This window comes from Rhinolophus hipposideros, assembly GCF_964194185.1.
Source record: "Rhinolophus hipposideros genome assembly, chromosome: 8".
In the NCBI taxonomy this organism is placed as follows: domain Eukaryota; kingdom Metazoa; phylum Chordata; class Mammalia; order Chiroptera; family Rhinolophidae; genus Rhinolophus; species Rhinolophus hipposideros.
In genome coordinates this window covers 82,207,684-82,227,947 of record NC_138054.1, presented here as the reverse complement: position 1 = coordinate 82,227,947, position 20,264 = coordinate 82,207,684, and the positions used below count along the sequence as shown (strand labels likewise).

Sequence of the window (20,264 nt, the reverse complement as noted above, 5' to 3'; positions counted from 1 at the left end):
AAGCTGGGTTCCAGTTCCAGGCTGCTTTGTCTGAAAGGCACCTACGGCGCCGGTAGTCTTTCTTCCTGGCTCTTGCTTCTGAGTGGGAATTCACTCCCTGACCCTCAAGGCTAGAAACATTTCCCAGGCTCTTTGGAAAGCTTCTCTGTTCTCTCTGTTTGATCCTGCTCCCCACAAGGGAACTTCTCAGGCCACGGAAACCCCCCTTCTCAAACCCCTGCTGAATTTGTCATTTCACTGGTATCTAGGGGGAAACGTGAGATCTCCCCAAACGGGCTCCTCTAAGACTTCTGTCTTCCCATCCCCCCCTCGAGCCCCCTCGGGCTTCCCTTGAACCCGTTGATAGCACCCCCTTCGCACCTCTACCTCCCCCACCCCCTGCCCACCCCGCCAGGCCTTTCCCTCCCACTCCAGCCCCTCTGCCCCGTAGAGTTACTGGAATTTTAGGCTCCTCCCACTTCATCAGGGGCTTTTTAAGAACTCAGGGACCCCGGAAAGCAACTACCTGAAGCTCAAAAGAAAAGAGCTCATTGGAAACAAGACTGGATAGTCTATCCACTCAGATGGACTATGGGGATATCCACAAGGTGACTTCACATCCCCTCGGTCTCTTGCCTCAAATGTAGTCCACAGCTTTCTTAAGAGTATATATCAGGGCAACGAAAATCTTAAACGTCTCCTCCACAAATACTGTGAAAAGCTTTAGCCCTCCCTCATATTGAAGAAGTAATCTCAACTTGTTCCACCTGCTGGAAACATTCTGGTAAAAAGTATACAATGGAGTGAAGCTGAGATCCAACTATCTACATAAACCAGAAGCTTTGTGTCACCATGTTTTACTGATTCATGGCTCAAATTTTAGAATGAAACCTATAAGATCTCTTTTTGCATCTGTCAGTATATGTGTGTATATACATGCATGCATGTATGTACCGTGTTTCCCTGAAAATAGGATCTAGCCAGACCATTAGCTCTAATGCGTCTTTTGGAGCAAAATTAATATAAGACCTGGTCTTATTTTAATATAATATAAGACCAGGTATAATATGATATAGTATAATATAATATAATATAATTAATATAAGATGAGATAAGATAAGATAAGATAACATAATATAATATAATATAATATAATACCGGGTCTTATATTAATTTCTGCTCCAAAAGACACATTAGAGCTGATCGTCCGGGTAGGTCTTATTTTCGGGGAAACACAGCATGTCTTCTGAGTTATCAACATTAAAGTATAATATAAGCATACATTTTATTTACTTGGGTTTACTAGTTAACTAGGGTATTGTCATATCTATGAGATATCTACAATTATAAAAATTATAAATTCAACCCAAGAACACATGCACAAGTAAAGATGCAGTGAAAATGAATCGCTTGATACCCACTACTTCATGTAGAGCAAACACAGCAGTCAAACAGAAAACCCATGTCTTTAACTTTTTAGGTTTTTGCTTTATGATACTTGCCTAACATGCATGGGCTATAAAAATCGTTAGCAGGGAAACAACTTGAGATGATGGCTAGTTTTGTTTAATGTTATAAATTGTCTGCCTTAAAACATTTCCCAAAATCTTTTTAGTAACTTGTAACCTTAGAGTTATGCTAAATTAAATTAAGTGATAGGTATTCATAACTGTCTAGATCATTTCTAAGAAAGATAAACTACTGACATGTTAATTACTAAGCACAAGTTTAAGCTGATGTGCTTTTTGGCTTCTTATTTTTATACGGCATAGAGAAATATGCTGGGGGTGCCAAAAAATGTATACACGTGACCTGTATTCATCTTTGGTTATCCGTAATATTGAATATTACAATTTTAATACAGTTCTTTCCTTTCTTAAAATGTGTGTACATTTTTTTGGCACCCTCTGTATTTGGGTCTGTCATTAAACATGAAAAGTTGTACTAGAGGAAGCATGCGTTTCTAGAAATTGTGAGATGATATATTTACAAAATTTGCTAATTTACCATAGAATGTTGATAAACGGCAGACAGTTAGCAATTGCCTACTTCTTTGTTTCCACTGAAAATTAAGGTTACTCAGAGTTAAGAATTCTAATCAATACATGTAAATAAAAATACTAAGAATAATAAGGATGAAGACAAAAAACTCGGTATACAAAACAGGCAAGATTGTAGGATATATTTTTGTTAGGGGAAAATGAGAGTCATTTTGTCTTAAAGTAGTTGTTTTGAGGTCATTTAAAAGTTGGTTCCAGAATAAGAAAGAGGAAAATATAGGACAAAAAGATTTTTGAGTGGATATATAAAGATGGAAAGTGTTTGCGGAAAAGGTGTTTTATGTGCAGACAAGCTGGCTAAGATCGAACTAATTTATCTAGAAAAAAATGAGCACAATAGTGTATCAATGCAAAACCAGAATTTGGTTTTTCTCTCTGTGAAAACAGGTTTTCTTGGATTATTGGTCTGCTCTTTATAAGAGATTGTAAAATATTTTTCTTTACCTTTGAGTAAACTGCCGAGGAAACAAAGATTTTTTTGTTTTATCAGAACAATTGCCTGTGTTTGTATTAACTGTGTCATTGATTATTTTTTTCAAAAGAGAGCCCAGATTTCTTACTTTTAAAAGAGCTAAGGATTTTTTTGGTTTGTTGTGTTTTTATATTTTTGACAATTTTGCCTTCCCAAAATCAAATCCTAAATTAAATCTGGATCTCAAACTGACCTCAAACCTGCCCTTTCCAGAGAGCTCTGGAAAATCTCAAGGGATTTGTTCTTTCACCTGGTAAAAAGATGTTAAAAATAATTTGGTTTATTTGACATGTTGAATTGCATGACAGGCGTTGTCAAATAAGAAGAGGTGCTTTAACTTTTCCTAAGTTATATTTGTATGAGTAAATATTTTAATCTAACATAAATATTTTAGCAGTTGTATGCAGTTCATAGAAATTTGTCAACGCCCTTGATTTGAGGTCCATGAAATGTGCTGGTATAATGCCATCAGCCACGATCCCAGTTATTATCTGAATATGGTGTATGTCAGAGACAACCTCATTTCATTATGGTAAATTTTTATCAGCTCTTTAACCACGGCCGGTTTAAGCTTTTTGTCACTGATAGTTATTGTTTTCGTCCGATGCTGTCCTGAAAGCTCATCCAATCAGCTAGTAGCCAAAATACTTCGTCTTCATCACTTTGTGAGGGGTGTCAATGTCTAACTAAATGTGTGCATGGAGTATATGTGGATCTATGAATAGCTTTGTTACCTTATTTTGTACACCTGAAACTAACAAAAGAAAGAAACAAAGAAACAAAGAAAGAGAGAGAGAGAAGGAAAGGAAAGGAAAGGAAAGGAAAGGAAAGGAAAGGAAAGGAAAGGAAAGGAAAGGAAAGGAAAGGAAAGGAAAGGAAAGGAAAGGAAAGGAAAGGAAAGGAAAGGAAAGGAAAGGAAAGGAAAGGAAAGGAAAGGAAAGGAAAGGAAAGGAAAGGAAAGGAAAGGAAAGGAAAGGAAAGGAAAGGAAAGGAAAGGAAAGGAAAGGAAAGGAAAGGAAAGGAAAGGAAAGGAAAGGAAAGGAAAGGAAAGGAAAGGAAAGGAAAGGAAAGACTATTTCAGTGACCCAAGGAAAGGATTGTGACAGGCACTCTGAGGAATAGGTTTCTGATGACTGAATAACTGAGCCCATACCACTGGACTGAATAAGGATTTCCAGAACAAGTAGAGACGCTGATGGGTTCGTTAAGCTGCTAACCCAAGATCAAGCAGAAGGAGAATTAATTACATGGGACTGAATTCACCGATGAAGGATGATTCCAGCTTTCGTTTGGAACACTGCTGGTTCTTTCATGTTCTATTTTCTGGACTTAAGGAATGCCTTTCCCTTGTATCTCACGCTATCGATACCATATGACAATTTAGTAGCTTATACTTTTGTAAATAGAAACGAAACATTTATCTTTCTCTCTGCCTGATCCCTCCAGAAGTTGGAAACTCTTAAGAAGTAGTCTTCTTTTCATGGTAATGCAATTCTTTGCATAAATTCAATAAGAATCTGCTTCCCTTAGAACAGAACATAATTGGAAACTGGTTATATTACCAAGGCTTGAGTGGAATTTCATAGTTGAGAATAATGTGCATAGAATACGATTTAAGGAACTGGAGTTGACTTTATAGAACCAATGCTTACAAAGTCCTCCTGGAGAAATCCAGCCTGGTACCTGTAGAGATGAATAAGGCAAGTCAACTCCTGGCAGAACGAGGAAACTTAGACTATCTGGGCAGCCTTGAGAAGAGAGAAATTCACCCAAATCTACAGGTATCGAAAGAAAAATCTGCTGGTGAGCTCTTGGTTTTGCTCCCTAGCCTTGAGAGGCTTTTAAAAGTCTAGTCTGAGATTCCTTGTGAAAAGTTCCAGCAACACAAACTCAAAAAGGCCTCTGTGGTCAATGACCATTCTTGCTACCCATCTGTGAATAATTGCTCCAAATTTAATTAGATGAACTTTGTAAATGGTAATCAAAAGGGGGGAGGATTATTATAGAGATAAATAGTACACCCTCATGGGCTATTAAATTATAGTCACGTTCATTGTCTTGAGCTATTTTTTGCCCCTGGGTTAAACTACGTTTTCTGTTCTACTTTGTTATCTACCTGTAAACTGGATTAGATCCTGCCATCTTACACATTTTGTCAAGTCTTCTAGTTTCCTTCAAGATCTTGTTACAACTCTCTGAGCTAATGTTTCCAACTTTCCTCCCACCCTGCTGACCTGGAGTCATGGAGAACTAAAACCGACTGCCCAGATCCTTTTTGGGACTATTTAAGGAAGCCCCACGAGCTGAAGCTGGGTGCTTCACGACCTGACTTTGCCACTGATGGTTGTGCCATCACCAAAGACATTCAAACGATAAACCAGGAAGTCCGCTGGGTTGCCACTGCTCTCCTCACTTCCCCTCTAAAGATGCGTCAAACTCAACATCTAGAAATCTCAGTTGGCTGCCCTCTGGACTCAAAACTGGGTTTAGTCAGCTCCACCCATTCATCTTTTTTTTTTTTCCCCACAGAAATTCGCTCTCATTGAAGTGAAGGCTCACACCATCCAGCAAATATTCCTTATTACCAAGTCTCAGCAGATGGTCCTACTGGTCACCAATGAACAAAGGTGACCAAATTAGAAATGGACTCATATTATTCAGAGGAGAGAATGTCTCTTCTGTCCTTGAACAAGAAGAGGGACTGACAAAGACTTTCTCCTTGACCAAATTTAGTCAGGTCCTGAGATCTCTTCTCAACTAGGCCTGGACCTTTGGGCTTTTGTGTCCGTCTTTGCATAGCTGGTTTTAGTAAGAATCCTGCGATGTCAGTTTAATGAGACCCCCTACCCACCCTCAATATCTGATCAAATGCCTCACCCTCCAACATCCTTCAGGTGACATGTGAACTCCCTGCCTGCCTTCAGCAAGAATTCTGTTAGGTGAGTTTAGCAAGAACTCTCCTGCCCTCTTAGTAATTGTCTATCCACTGACCCCTTGACCCTGCTCCTTAGCTATAAACCCCCACTTTTCAGAATTGAGCCCGGCACATACTGAGGTCTTTTCCTTAGTGCAATAGTTCTTGAATGCAATCTGTTTTTACCACTTTAGCATCTGTCCAGCTCTGTTTACTGCCACACCATCTCTGCCCAGGCCCGGGCCAGTCTTCTCCACTCTCTGGGAACATTGCCCCTCCCCACCAGCCTTCAAACCCTCCAGGGTGGGGCTGCCAACTCTTCTCCAGAACTTGGGCGACACCTAGTGGTGATGGTAGGTCCTGGTGATGGTAGGTGACCTGGGGCTCCACACCCCCAGCCCCTCCGTTTTGGAACCCAAAGTGAGAGACCCTGCCCCAGGGTGGCCGTGCTCAGGGGAGCACAGGGAACGGATGAGCATTTCCAACCTCCGCCATCTTATCATTGCCGCCAACACCGCCTCTCACAAAGAGCAGACTGGGTGCAACCCTGGCTCTGCCGCTCACAGGCCACGTGGCCTTTGGCATGTCAAGGCCCTGTCGCTTCACCCCCTTGAGTCTCGTTTCCCCCTTCTGCAAAACATGGATGATAATGAAGAGCCCAGTGCGGGGTTTGAGGATGGGATGAGGCCACAGGTGAGAGGGCCTCTAGCACAGGGCCTGGCGTGGAGAATGGAAACAGTCAGCTCTGGGGACTGGTGCCTATGACTGTGTGTTGGGCCAAAGGTCCTCAGGGCCAGAATGGACAACAGCCATAGGTAGAAGGAAGGAGGAGCTGATGGAACATTCATGGGGACATTCTCCCCCAAACGGGACTCCGAGAGAAGCAAAGCTGTGCTTCAGCAAGAAAACCTGGTTCCCTGCCAGATGTGAGGGGGAGAGGGAGAGAGGGAGAAAAGGAGAAAGGTTCTGTGGGTACTTATTGCCCCCAAAGCACAGCCGGGCCCCTGGCACCTGCCCAGCCCTGATCTCAGGCTCCGGACTGGCTAGGAATACAGATAGGCAGCCCTTTGCTCCCCCGAGGTTGGTACAGCTTCCCCAGTTGTGGCTTTCTAACAAGCAACTAACACCGCCCACTGTGACAACTGGCGAAGTGGGGCATCAGGAGGCAGGAATGTACGGTACAAAAGGCACCAGCACATGGCCCTGCCACAGCGACCCTGCTGGAACGCCCACACTACGCCTGGGCATGCAGCCCAGGGCCTCAGGATATCAGGGCCCAGGAAACAAAGCGGGACTTATGAAGGACCTACTGTGTGCTGAGCACTGTGCTCAGAGCTTTGTGTGCCACCTCATTTAACCCCCTTAGCAACCCTAGGAGGTGGGGCTATGAGTAGCTGTTTATAAAAGGAGGAAACTGAGGCCTGGAGAAGCTTAAGGTCATGTAACAGAAGCAGAATCCTCAGTGCCCAGCCAAGTCTCAGTACACTGAATATTTGTGCAATAGATGAAAGAAAGAAAAAAAGAAGGAAAGAAGGAAGGAAGGAAGGAAGGAATGAGAGGGAGGGAGGGAGGAAGGAAGGAAGGAAGGAAGGAAGGAAGGAAGGAAGGAAGGAAGGAAGGAAAGAAGGAAACAATTTAGTGGCTTAGCCAGACCCAGAATCTAGGCCTCCCTCCGGGGCGTGTATTGAAACCCTTGGAGTGGCTACACCGGTTACTGCCTCCTCCAGGTCTCTCCAGATCTGGCTTTCTTCTGGGACACGACTGGGAAGGGAAATCTTAGGGAAGGAGAAGTCAGTGCTGGGCTCAAGTCCCCTGCTCTGTCACATGCTAGCTGTGTGACCTTGAGTCTCAGTAAATTCGAGATTTTTAATAGCATCTGCCTGAAGATGGGTCAGCTTTCTGTGTAAGAAGGCAGCCCTGGGCCTGGACAAGGTGAGTGCTCTGTATCTGGAGGCTGCTTGGTCCAACAAGCACGGTTTAGGGGACACGTCTGGACTGCCCTTCCTCCCCAATCAGGGTTCTGGAGCCTGGGCCACACCCCTCCCAGATCTCTTGGTCTCCCTCCTGGATGTGCTCCCGCTGCCTAGTGAGCTCAGTCATGCCCGGCCCATCCCAGGAGCCACCAGGCCCTGCACTCACTGACCCAGAAACCCATTCACCTCAGGCCCCAACACCCCTCTAGGGCTCACAGCCATGCCCACATTGCCCAATGCCACATTCCTACATCTGCTGAGCCAGTTTTATAGACACCCCAGAAGTGCGAATGGGAGACAGCAACTCTACCTGACACACACTCTCAGCGCCGTCATCCTAAAACAGTGACAGCCTCTCCCCTGGGGCACTGAATCCACGGCACATCCTTGGACAGTGTGCCTACCACTCCACCTCCCTGTCTGTGTGACAGCTTCAGCCAGAATGAAGAAACACAGCTGATCAAAATTTCCAGAGAGCGGTTGTAAAAGTACATCTGCGTTCCAAGTCTGTCCCCTTCGAGGCAGGGTGCTTGCTCCAGCAACAGTGCCAAGCAGCAAAGGGACTGAGCATTACTGAGTCCCTATGATGGCCATGCACGTCCTCCCTATGTGAATTAGCACATGCCATGGTCTCAGTCAGCTGTTTTGCCCACGAGGACACTGGGGTGAAAGGAGCTGCCCAAGTTCTCCCAGGCGGCGAGCGGTGGGTTGCTCAGAATATTGGACCCCCGCTGTTCCCAGACGTGGCAGAGTGACCACGAGATTCTCCTCCACCCGGCCCTGCCCACCTCAGCTTTCACTCGCTCCAAAAACCACCCCCACAGTCCATGCTCCCCACGGAGCAGCTTGCAATTCCTTCACACTCCACATTCTCTCTTGGCCTCATGTCCTTCAACATAGACATCAGTGATTTAAAAAAATACAAAAAAGAACTAAGATCCTTGCCCTCATGAGCTTATATTCTAGCAGGTAGACAGACAATGAGCAATGGCTGTAAGTGAACGTATAGTGCATTGAGTGGCAGAAGAGAACTGGGAGGGCAGGACAAAGAAGATGGGAAATGCCAGTGGGGTGGTGGGCAGTATTAAGTAGAGTGGTCAGCATGAGCCTTATTAGCAAGAGAGATTCCAGCAAAGGAATCAAAGGAAGAGCGCGAGAGCTGGGGGGAAGCACCTTCCAGGCAAAGGGGACAGCCAGGCAGAGTCCTCAAGGGTGGGCCAGGAGCAGCACGGAGGCCTGAGGTGGGCGGGGGGGAGTCATGGGGAGAGTACAGGAGGCAAGGCCAAGCTTTGGGGAGGAGATGACCATGGAGGGCTTCGGGGCATCATAAGGACATTGGCTCTTACTCGGAGGCAAACGGGGAGCCCTGGGAGGGATGAGTAGAGGAGGGACATGGTCAGACATCAGACACTGTGCTGACCAGCGGCTGTGCGGGGACGAGGTTGCAGAGGCAAGCTCTGCAGGTGGAGGTGGAGAGAATGGTGGGTGGCAATGGCAGGAACCCAGGCACGAGGTGAGGGTGGCTCAGACCAAGACGGCACCGTGGAGGCGGTGAGCTGTGGTCACATTTCAGATTTTTCCCGTCTCGCTTTACTTTTTAATAATGCGTACATTTGACTGAAGTATTATATAAATACAGAAGCTAAATGTATTTTGAAGATAGTGCCAACAGATTGGCTGTGGGATGTGAGAAAAAGAGTTCGACACGCAGGTTTTTGGCCTGGGAGGGGGCAAAGATGGGTGAGGGCCCCTCAGTGGAGATTGGGGCCAGCAGAGGCTCTGCACACCCCCCTTGGCCGTCCCAGCTCCTCCTCGGCTCTCAGCTCTCAGGCAGATGTCAGCCCTCCACCATCCGTCTGGGAAGCCAGGCCTGAGCCTCCTGGAGGGTGGTCCTTGCTCCCCAAGCCGACCCCAATTGCAGCATTTCCCAGCCTGCTTTGCCATTCCCTGCTGACTTATGTCGTCCCTGGTCTGAGAGCAAAGGTTCCCACGTCTGCTGCGTCTTTATTTCTCTGCCCTTAGCCAGGCATGGAATAGCCCCTCAGTGTGCTGCTGAGGGGACGAGGACTACGCTTGTAGGAGAGCAGGCTTTCCCGGTGACAGTCACCGACGTCCTGCGCAGTCTCACCTCACTCCTCTCAGAATCGGGGCAGCAACACTGAGCAGGCCTGGGACGCCATCACGGGCCCCGAGCAGGAGCCGAGGCCCAAGGACTGGAAGACAGCCTGGATCTGTCACTAGAACCCCTGCCCTCCACACTGAGCTCAGCCCTGGTCCCTCGTCGTCTTCTATGGCAGGAGGCCAGACACCTCCAGTCCTGAGCTGGACTCTGCTGTGGTCAGAAACGCCCAAAGAGGGGAGGGGCCTGGCTTGGGCACCGTCCCTCGGTTCCATGCCTGCCTTTCTGCAACCGTGCCCCTTACGGACTTTTAAGGGCCTCGCTGAGGCCCACTAACCTCAAGATTCCTTTCTTTCTGCAGTTGCAATTACTACAGCACATGTGGGGCAAGTAGGAAGAACAGACCAGTTTACCACGTGACCATGCGAGCTGAGCCAGGCAGAGCGCAGGAGGCCTGGTCCCCAGACACTTTGCTGACCACCCACCTCTGGCTCCCCTTTCTGTCTTCACACCAGTGACAGCATCACTCAATCCAGATTCTAAGGGTCTGAACTTGAACTTCCAAAAGCTGCTATGGCTCTTAACATTCTCTCCAGGATATTTACGCCCAATTTTGTTTGTTTGTTTTCTTTACATCTCTGAATCCCCATCCCCAGCGGGGGCTCGATCAATGTTTGTTGGGTGCCTGCGTGATCACACCCCTCCGTGTACTCTCCATGATAACATGAGCATGACCTTTCTCTGAGACTTACAAGGTAAGGGGCAGAGGCCATGCCCACCATGCTTCTATGGCCTCCAAGTACAGCACAGCACCGGGAACCCAGGAATCTCCATGAATGAAGACCAATTATTCAGTGAGTCATGTGTGCACCAAACCAGCCACACGGAATGACTCAAAACAGCAGCTTTTATGAATCTCAACGTTCTGCAAGCTGGTGGTTTAGGCTGGGCTCTGCTGGGCAGTTGTTTTGGTCTCGCCTACGTTCTGTCGTGTGTCTATGTTCAGCGATGAGCTGGCTTTGCCGAGCTTCACCGAGTGCTCCATGTCTGAGGTCTCAGCTGAGACAACTGGCCTGACCGACTCTCATCCAAGTGGGCTCCCATCCTCCAGCAGGCTGGCTCAGGCTTTTTCCACGGTGGAGGCAGGTGTCCTGACGCCTAGATTGGGGAACTGGTAGACCATCACTTCCATGATGTCCTGTTGACCAATGCAAGCCACAGCGCTGGTTCAGAGTTCAGATTCAAGGAGTGGGGACGACAGACTCTACCTCTTGATGGGAAAAGCTGAGTGTCACATTGTGAGAGGTGAGCATACAGAGAAGTGAGAACAACTGTGGCCGTTTTTGCCATCTACCATATCAGCTGGGCATTATAAAGATCAGAGTCCACAGAGATTAGATCACTTTACTCTTTATTAGAATTTACGTCTGATGTAACCAGGAGCTCCTAAATTTGGATGGAAAGTTTGGATACATCTGATTCTCTCCCCCATGTCCTCTTTCCCCCTCTCTTTGGCATCTTCCTGGCCAGGACACCCACATGGCAGCAGTGGACACTGCAGTCGTCAATTCTGTCTCCTGAGAGGCGAGTATGTCATCAATTTGCTCCCACCGGAGGGTTTTCAGAAGGCAGGAATCGAGCAAAAGAGAAACAAACTCCAAGTTGTCTCTTGGGTCCTTGGTGTATGTGCCACGACCTTGTGCTCTGGGATGTCTGCTTTGCTCCCAGCTGGATCTGGATTGTGGGCCAGGACCCCAAGTCTGCCTACACCCTGATTTGGGGAGGGGAATGGAGGGAGAGTTAGGGTAGATCCTGGGGCTTTTCTCCTCCTGGTAGCTTGCTGGGATGGAGGTTGGGGACATGTCTCTACACTGTCACCTTGTTTTATCGCTTCACTACACTTACTACTATGGGAAGGTAGCATTTATGTCGTATATACTTGGGGTCTGTCTCCCTCCATAGAACGCCAGGATTTTGTCCTCTCTCTGACTGAGTTCCAGCCCTCTGATGACGAGTGACAAAGGAGTACTCCAGGCTGGAGGGTGAGCTGTTGGGCTGAGGGAAGAAGCTTTCCAGGAAGTGACACGAGAGACAATGCTGACCGCCAAGGGGACCCCCTGGCCTCGCTAGCACTGCAGTTTACGCCGGCCACACCGGGGCCGGCTCAAGAAGAACTGCTTGAAGTTTTTCTCGTAGGTGGGCAGGCTCGCTTTGAAGCAGTTAGCAGACCGCTTGTCACATTCGCAGGCCCTCAGCCCACAGAGGCAGCTGCCACCAGGACCAGGGCCACATTCACCTGCAGAGAGACAGAGGGTCACTGGGGGCTCCCAGATCACCCCCAGGGTTTGATTCTAAGGTTGGGAAGAATAGGGAGTTTGCTGCAAGGGATCAATGGCTGAAAACAGACAGGAAAGAAACTAGGAGTCCTTTTCCTTCGTCCCCAAGCCCTGATCACACTTAGACATGCCACAAATACTGGAGCGAGGAGAAGCAAGGAGGAGGCAAGAGAAGGGGGCGTGTGGGCTGTACGCAGGGGCACCCTGAATTAGCGCACGTGGGCAGCACACAGGTCCCAGGGAATGGGACCCATTTCCTCAGAACTCATCTTGTTTTTCCAACCACTATCTTGACATCTCACTTGGACATCTCAGGCATCAACAACTTAAGATGCCCAAAAGGGAACTGTTGGTGTCCGCTCTCCCTCCACCCACCAAGCCTGTCCTTTACCCACAGGCTCTGCTTAGAAATGACATCACCTCCTACTCAAAACCTAGCAGCCAACCTTCATTCCTCCCCTCCTCTGACTTTTCACATCCCGTCCATCAGCAAGTTCCACTGATTTCTCTATGTTGAAAACCATTCATGCTCTGCCCTCTTCTCTCCATCTTCTCAGCCACCACCCCAATCTGTCATCACCAGCCCTTCCTCCTTAACCGAAGGAAATAAACAGCCACCTTCAAATGTTACCTGAATTAGGTTCGCTCTCCTGTTTAAAACCCTGGTGTGGTTTCCTACTGTTTGGGGAAGACGTCCCAAATCCTTGCCGTGGAACCCAAAGCAGGCTTGCCATGATCTGGCCCTCGCCATCCTCTCCATCCACACTCTCCCTCTCTCGGCCACCATCACGCTGCTCCGGGCATGCTGGCCTCTTTCTGTCACATGTCTTGCTCTGGCTTGTCCCAGAATCTTCAAGCGGCTGAATCCATCCCACCCTTTGGGTCTTGGTCAAATTTCCCCCTGACCTTTAGGTCTGAAGCTGTCTCCCTCAAACCCATTTATTTCACTTCCTGTACTTTTCATAACTGGTACTTGTCTTATTTGTTTACGTGCTTGTGTTTGTGTGGGACTTTTACTGTCTTGCCCATCACAGTATCCCCAGCATGCAGAACAAATGCCGGCACATAGTAGGTGCTCAATAGTCATTGAATAAATGAATGAAACCTCCACGGGCCTTTGGGATCAAGTGTATGCCGTTCGGCTAAGTCACCACTAGATTGGATCTTTTATCTATTATTAGAGCTCTGGTGTGTGTGTGTGTGTGTGTGTGTGCGTGTGTGTGTGTGTGCGTGTGCGTGTACGTGTGTGTGTGTGCGCGTGCGTGTGTGTGTGTGTGTGTGTGTGTGTGTTGGGGGGCGATGTCTAAGAAGCAGCTTCCTCTTTCTGGATAACCACCCCAGTTCCACTCTCTCGAGGGTTGGGGGTGAGAAAGGGAGGCAGCCAGCCTCCTGGTTTGTTGAGCTTGGGCAACTTGGCTTCAGTACCCTCATTTATAAGATGGTGATTAAAAATAATCGTGTCAAAAATAAGTAACGGTGTCTACTTCATAGGATCCTTGTCAGGATTTTCGTTGTTGTTGTTGACAGATGGAGTGGTTGGATGTGCCCTCCACCCCCCACACACACACAGAGGGCTCTCCAAATGCCTGCTATTATTATGATAATGGTCCCTTAGTTTCACATGTAGGAAAAAACCCTCTTCAGTTGGACCCAGGGCTGTCTATAGTCTGTTTGTTTGCCTTTCTCCCTCTCTGAGGTCCACAGCTCCTGCAGGAATCTGTCCTCCCACATCTCCCCGGGGGCTATTTCTCAAGACGTGTCAACACTCACCCTCCGCTTCAGCAGCACCTCTCCATTCACCCACGAGATGTACCAGGATGTTCACACCTCTGGTCTCGGTTCCTGCCACTCCCACTGTCCCTGCTGCCACGATCACCTTTGCCCTCACACTCTCCCTTCTCCATCTGTGAAAATCCTCTGAGATCCATCAAGCCCCTGCACCCCCAGGGACTCCCTTGGGGACCCCTGGACATCCATGTCCGGGTCTGTCACCTTGGCTGTCCCTTGCACGCCCCCTGCTTCCCATCCTGGGCAGCCATCACGTAGACCCACTTGGTCTACGGCTGGTCTACTCAGGAAACAAGGATTACGTGCACACAAGACTCCACCTCCATTCAACCTCACTCTCCTCCCAGAAGGGGCTGGTGCCACGTGATGTCACTCACCCAGGTGCTGTCTCTTTGCACCCAGGTGCGACGTTGAGGTGAGACACGTCTCACCCTGCCTCGGCTCCTTCTTGCCTTCCTTCTTTCTCTTGATGTCTTTGTCTTCTATTCCTCTCTTCTTCTTTTCCATTTCTCCTTTCTTCCATCTCAGTTCTCCAAGCTTCCTCTTCCTTTCTCTCGCACCCCTCGCCCCTTCTTTGTCTTCTGATCCTTTCCGAAGCATGGAATAGAATTCTCTCCTGACCTTCCGTTCTATTTCTAAAGGCCTGCTTAGTCCCCAGGACTCTGCCGACCTTGAGCAGTGGCCCGTGGCAGTGCACCACCATCTCTCAGGCACCACACAGTTGTAGTTGGATCAGCCCTGTCAGGACCTGAAAGAAGAGGCGGTACTCTGCCAAGAGATGCCATCTTCGGAAGCCATCTTTTCAAAACGAGCCTAAATCTAGATGCTGCCTCTTCCAATTTACTAATGGGGAAACTGAGGCACGAAGAATGGAACTGACAGCTTCAGGATATTCTTTCTCATTCCGTGAACCACGTCCATGAACGAGACAAAGCAAGAAGGTCCACATTCCTGCCGACGGCTAACCCAGGCCGCTGCTAGGCCTCTAATTGTCTGCTCCCCAGGCCAGTCTCTACATTCTCTTCTTGGCTGCTCTTGTCGATCTCAGGGCTCTAAATACCATCTGAGCACTGATGACATTCCAGTCCTCACTCCAGCCCAGACATCTCCCTTGAGCTCCAGACTGCAACATGCTTGTGTCCACTTGACTTTTCCCTTGGGTGCCTCAAACTCAGTATGGCCTGTGCCACGCTCTTGTGTGTCTTCGTAGTCTGCGTGTCCCCCATCTGCACAGGCCCAGTATCCATAGATGCTCAGGCTGAGAACTTCAGGTACAGCTTCTCTTTCCCTCACACCCCACATCTACTCCATTAACAGGTCCTGCCGATTTGTCTCCAAAACACATGCAGCATCTGCCCCTTCTCTCCACTGGATCCAAGCTACGGTGACTCCTCCCCACTGCTACTGAAATGGCCCACTAATGGTTCCCCGTCTTTTCTCCCCTGCTCCCCAATTTCTCTGCACAGTGGCCAGAGTGATCTTCCTAAAGCAAAATTAGCACATATTACTACCTGTTTCCAAAGCAACTGAAGTGGAAGGCCAGCTCCTTACCCCATCCGTCCACCCAGCCCCGAGGGAGTCGGCTCTGTCCAGGCCCAACCTCCTCTCTCCTCTCTCCTGTCTCCTCTGCTCCTACCACACTGGCCAGATGCCACTTTCTTAGAGAGGCCGTCCTCCGTCACCTAAAGTAACCATCCTTCCTCCCCCTGCCATTGTTAGTCTTTAGCTTGTCACCTTGTTTTCAGCTACTTCACAGCACCTGCGTGCTTTAGGATCTCAAGTAAGGTGCTTTCTCTGAGTCTGTGTCCTCTGCTTTCAAACAGGGATAAAAGCTACTTTCACCGACTATTTCATGAGTTTGTTTTCATTCACTCACTCGTCAGACAAACAGGTAACGAGTTCCTAACATGACCTCTGGCCTTTGGCTAGGATCTGGGGACACAGGTCTGAGCGAGTAGACCCCACACTGCATAGCTCCAGGGGTATCCTTCTTTGTGGGCTCTTAGAATGAGAGTCTCCTCAACAAGACCGGCCAGTTCCCTGCTCTCCTGGAACTCACATTCTACTTGGGGGCAAAGTTGATGCAAAAAATCAACAAGATAATTTCAGGTGGAGACAAATGTCAGGAGAAAAATGGTGAGGAGTCAGTGAGGGGAGGTGTTGTGAGGAACAAATTCAGTGGTAAAGGAGGAAGATCTCTGTAAATTCCAATGGTTACCACGTGAACCTTCCCCCTTTGGCAGAGGGAGAAGTCAGGCTTCGAGATGGAGGAGACAGTGGTACCTTTAGCTGGAACCTGGTCTTCATCTCCCATCGCCAGGCTCCTCCCCACACAACATATGCAATGCATGTGTGGGTGGAGGGGGCTGTCACCACTGACTGATCTTAGTGTCCCTTGCGAATGCCAAGTAGTTATGTAAGCCCACCCAAAGGGGGATAACAATCTCCCTGGTTGCCCGAGGGCAGCCTTCGCCACCCGGCAAAGTGGCCCCAGGCCTCGGGGTACAGTCCTTTCTCTGCACTGAGCTTCCAGTGACATTTAGAGACATGGATAGATCGAGTTGTTTTTCTCCTTTCCCTCCCCTGATCACCAACTGCATCCCAGAGCAGCTCTGGTTGCTAGGCAACCTGGGACCAGGCTTGGGTGCAGGATTTCAGAACTGGAGGCTGGGTGGGCAATTAACCCTTGCAGGGCAGCTCTTTGAACAGCAGTGCAATTGGGGGTGGAGGGAGGATTTTCATTCTATAAGGGGTTCATGACAGTAGATTTAGGGGATCCAAATCTCTCACTAGTAGTAAAATCCCAGTGCTTTTTCACAAAGTAAAGGAGAAAAGAAAACTTCGATGAAAAAAGCAACCTCTACTTCTAAAAGGAAGGGCACTCCCTAAGCACCGGAGCCTTTGGTTGGGTTACTTCAGTCCATCTTTCCAGCAGCCTTAGAAAGTGCATTATTATCTCCATTTTATAGATGAGGAGCCGAAGGACCAGGCGGTTGTGCAATTATCTAGGTAGAAGGGGTGAAGCTGGGGCTTAAACCCAGCTCTGCCTGACTCCAAAGCTCTCTCTGGGCCTCTTATCAGGGTACACAGAGCTCAAACAGAAAGACCAGGGCATTGCAGAGGAGCAAACGCCATCTGCCTTTCTCTGCCCTCTGGGCCAGGGCTGAGCATCCTGACAAATGTGCTGCCTGACAGTAAGACTTGCATTTGTGAGAGCCCCCCCCAATCCAACGCACATCCACCACCCTCCTGATAGCTCCCCTGCCACTGGGGAGCGCGGCGTGAGGCAGGAACACCAGCTCTGGGCTCAGACGACCTGGGTCCGAATTCCAACTCTTCTTTCCCTGGCTGTGTGACCTTGGCCATCTCACTTAACCTCTCTGAAACTCGGGGTCCTCCTCGATAATGGGGAGAACAATGCCAACCTCACAGGCTTATCATGGGGGTTCCAGGTGCTGTCACAAATGCTCATAACCTGCAGCTGTTGCTACTGCACCTATTTTATGGATGAAGAGACTGAGGCCCAGAAAACTCAGGCCAGGCAGCAAATTCCAGAGCACTGAAAAGGCTCAAGACACAGGCATTTGTTTCCTTTCCTGTTACTTGGCTCAAGCCCTTCCCCTCTCTGTGCCTGTCTCCCATTGCAACTATGAAAGGTTGGTCTGGGTGGTCTCTAAGTTGTGGAGAACACCAAGAGAGCAAAGCCTGATGCTGCCTTGTTCAGTGCCCCTGGCCCAGCGCTGGCCCTGGTTGGGCACCCAGTGGGCACTCAGTCATTACTGGGCAAGTGAATGAATGTGTCTGGGAGTCCCTTGAGGTCTCAGCAGCAGACCCAGGGTCAGAACCCAGACCCCCAGCCCCCAGCCCTGCTCCTGGGAGGAGGGGCTTGGCAAAGTGGGGTGGGCACGACAGGGGTCAGCCTGGTACTCACTGGCTGGGTCAGCTGAGAAAGGGGACGCTGAAGTCCTGGTGGTGACAGGAAGTGTCTCCCATGCTGATTTCCCGGGCAGGGCTCTGGACTCCGAAGCCCTGATCAAGTTTCAGGAGACACTGTGCACAGCGGCTCGCAGGGAGCAGCCTCTGAGAAAGCACAGCCCAGGCCATGAGCTTTGCAGGCCGGCTCCCAGCCCTGCGCCTCCCTGCCTGCAGCTCCTGCCAGCACCGGCCTGTGCCAAGCAGAGGACATTTCCGCAGGCCAGCCTGTGCCCTAGGGCACTCTCCTCCAGCTCCTCCAGATCCCGGGGTCCTGGGCGGTGGCTCTGATCCGCACATGGGAAGTGAAGGGGGTTATAAAGGAGCCACTCCAGCTGCAGCGCCCAGGCCTCACGGGCACAGCCAGCGCCCAGGAGCCGAGGGCAGAGGCTTGGTCCGGGCCTGGGACGCCAGTGCGGAAAGGTCCTTTGCACCTATTAAAGCTCCATTTCCCTCCTCAGAGCAACTTCCCCTTCTTCCTTGATGGGGACCTCAGAGGAGAGCATTCCTTGAGTATATTTTCTCTAATAATGATGCCTTTTCAACCATTTTAAGGTAACACTTGACATGACACATCAAGATGAATGGAGGCGAGAAGAAACCAGTGAGAAGAAAGCAAGACTATGAGCCAGGCCGAGAAAAGAGTCAGGGGACACCTCTTTTGTGTGCCCCCTCCCTCACCACCCAGCAGCCAGGCTTGCTCCAACGCCACCCCCACATCCTGGGTGTGGGGCCTAAAGGGGTGGGAGGAAGTAGTCAGAAGCTTGGTCTCTGGTCTCCAGAGGGCATCGTACACTGCAGCAAACCATACTTTGGGGGCAGCCTCCTTTGGTGCCCCCTCCTCTGCCCCTGCACAAAGCCCTGACCCCTTTCCATCTCCCGGACATGACCTTGGGGCCTCATAGAAGAGTCACTTTGCTTTAAGCTGAGGATGGTCACGAGCAAACAGCTCCAACACAGAAAGTCTCCTTGAGCTCACATGGGAAAAAAGGGGTTCCCTCCCCACTGACAGTGTGCTTGGGGGCAGGGCACTGTGGAGGCTGAGAAGCAGGCCGAGCTGTAGCTGGCCCTCCAGTGCAGGGGTCTGCGGCCCCAGCCCACCGAGTTTCAGATCTCACCACTGGGACCAGGGAGACGGCACAGTGCTAACTCTTGGTCCCTCTGGGTGTATCCTGAGCCAGAGCCCTGGGTGGGGGGCGCTGGGGAGACCTGGAGTCTAAGCACTGAGCACTCCCTATAAGGGGGGAGTTGAGGGAAGGGAGGCGGTGGTGCCCTGACCTCGGGAAGAGACATGAACTCCAAGACACACACAGCTGTGAATAAACACACATGGGGGCAAAGGGGTGCCTGCAACTCCACAGGCGAGGTAGGAGGCAAGGCACATCTCAGGGACATTCAAACCACTGGCTCCACTGGAGGGAGTGGCATTCACAGAAGGCTATGGCCCAGTGCCTTTGAATATGCTGCCCTTTAGGCCCAGCTTGCCCTACACACACCCACACCCCAGGAGCCCCAGAACTTCCCCAAGGATATCGGGGCCACTCCCCACATCCCAGACACTCAGGACTTGCCCACACTTGTCCCTTGCACTCCGCCTTGAATGGTCTCAATGATATGCGCGTTCCCTTCCCCGCCCCCTTCTATTTACTTTTGTGTCCCCCACGGCACCACCACCGATCACAGTGCTTGGCATGCAATCACCCTTAACAAATATTTGTTCAGCTGAAAGACAGCTGAGCTGCTTTGTTAACACATGACAGACATGGGGAGGAATGTCCTCAACAGCAACTGTTGCCAAGCAGAGCAGGTCAACAGTTTATTGAGCACATACTATACCCGGGCTCCATGCTCCCAGAGGATGCTGGGTACAGCTGTGGGCAGGGAGACAAAGCAAGGCGTCTCGGGAAGCTCTGGTTCTCAGAATTGCTGCTTTTCATCTCAAAGCACTTAGGGAAAATCTCATTTCCTAAATGTTCTCTGGGTCCACGAGCAGGCGGACATGAAGGAAAGACTCAGGTTCAAAGACATTACCCCACAGAGAGGTTACTCACAGACCACGGTGCCGTTGACAATGTGGAAATGATAGCTGTTCAACACGGGCTGGCAGCCGAACTGCTTCAGCTTCTCGTAGCAGCAGTCGTGCTCCAAGCAGCACCTGGGGGCCAGACAAGAGGCTTTACCTGTGGGTGGGCCGTGGGGAGTCAGCTGGAGGACTTGGGGGGAACTGGAAAGGACTCACCTGCCTTTTGCCCTGGGCAAGAAGGCGCAGAAGGTAGGGAAGTGAATTCCTGATGATATTAAAAATAATATAAATGACCACTAACATTTAGTGAGCCCTGTCGAGGACCTATTCTCATTAGCTCCTCACAGGAACCCTGTGACATGAAGTATGATTACTGTCCTCCTTTCGAAGGGGAGGCAATGAGACTCGGGGAGGTGCAGTTCCCAAAGGTATACAGCTGGAACATGACAGACGACCCAGGACTCAACTTTAGGTCTGCTGTACTCATACATTCATGTCATGACCTTTTACTGAGCACCTACTGTGTGCCAAGCATGGTGATAGTAAAAACATACATAATCCTTTAGTTTTTATTGTCATGGCACTCGGTTGGCAGGAAAGGAGAATATTCGTGGGGAGGAAACAGATG

General features: G+C 49.6%; 1 protein-coding gene across 3 annotated transcripts in view; it reads right to left on the bottom strand.

The window, feature by feature from the left end:
* Positions 1–9,025: 9,025 nt before the first annotated feature.
* PLA2G2C (phospholipase A2 group IIC) overlaps positions 9,026–20,264 on the bottom strand; it is a 21,897-nt gene continuing 10,658 nt past the window's right edge. For all 3 annotated transcript variants that reach the window (XM_081055093.1, XM_081055092.1, XM_081055094.1), the window contains exons 4-5: positions 19,665–19,768; positions 9,026–11,813 (exon numbers count right to left, since the gene is read on the bottom strand). In XM_081055093.1, coding sequence (XP_080911219.1) covers positions 11,644–11,813; positions 19,665–19,768 — 274 coding nt within the window. In that variant the 3' untranslated portion in view covers positions 9,026–11,643. The remainder of the gene's footprint in view (positions 11,814–19,664; positions 19,769–20,264) is intronic.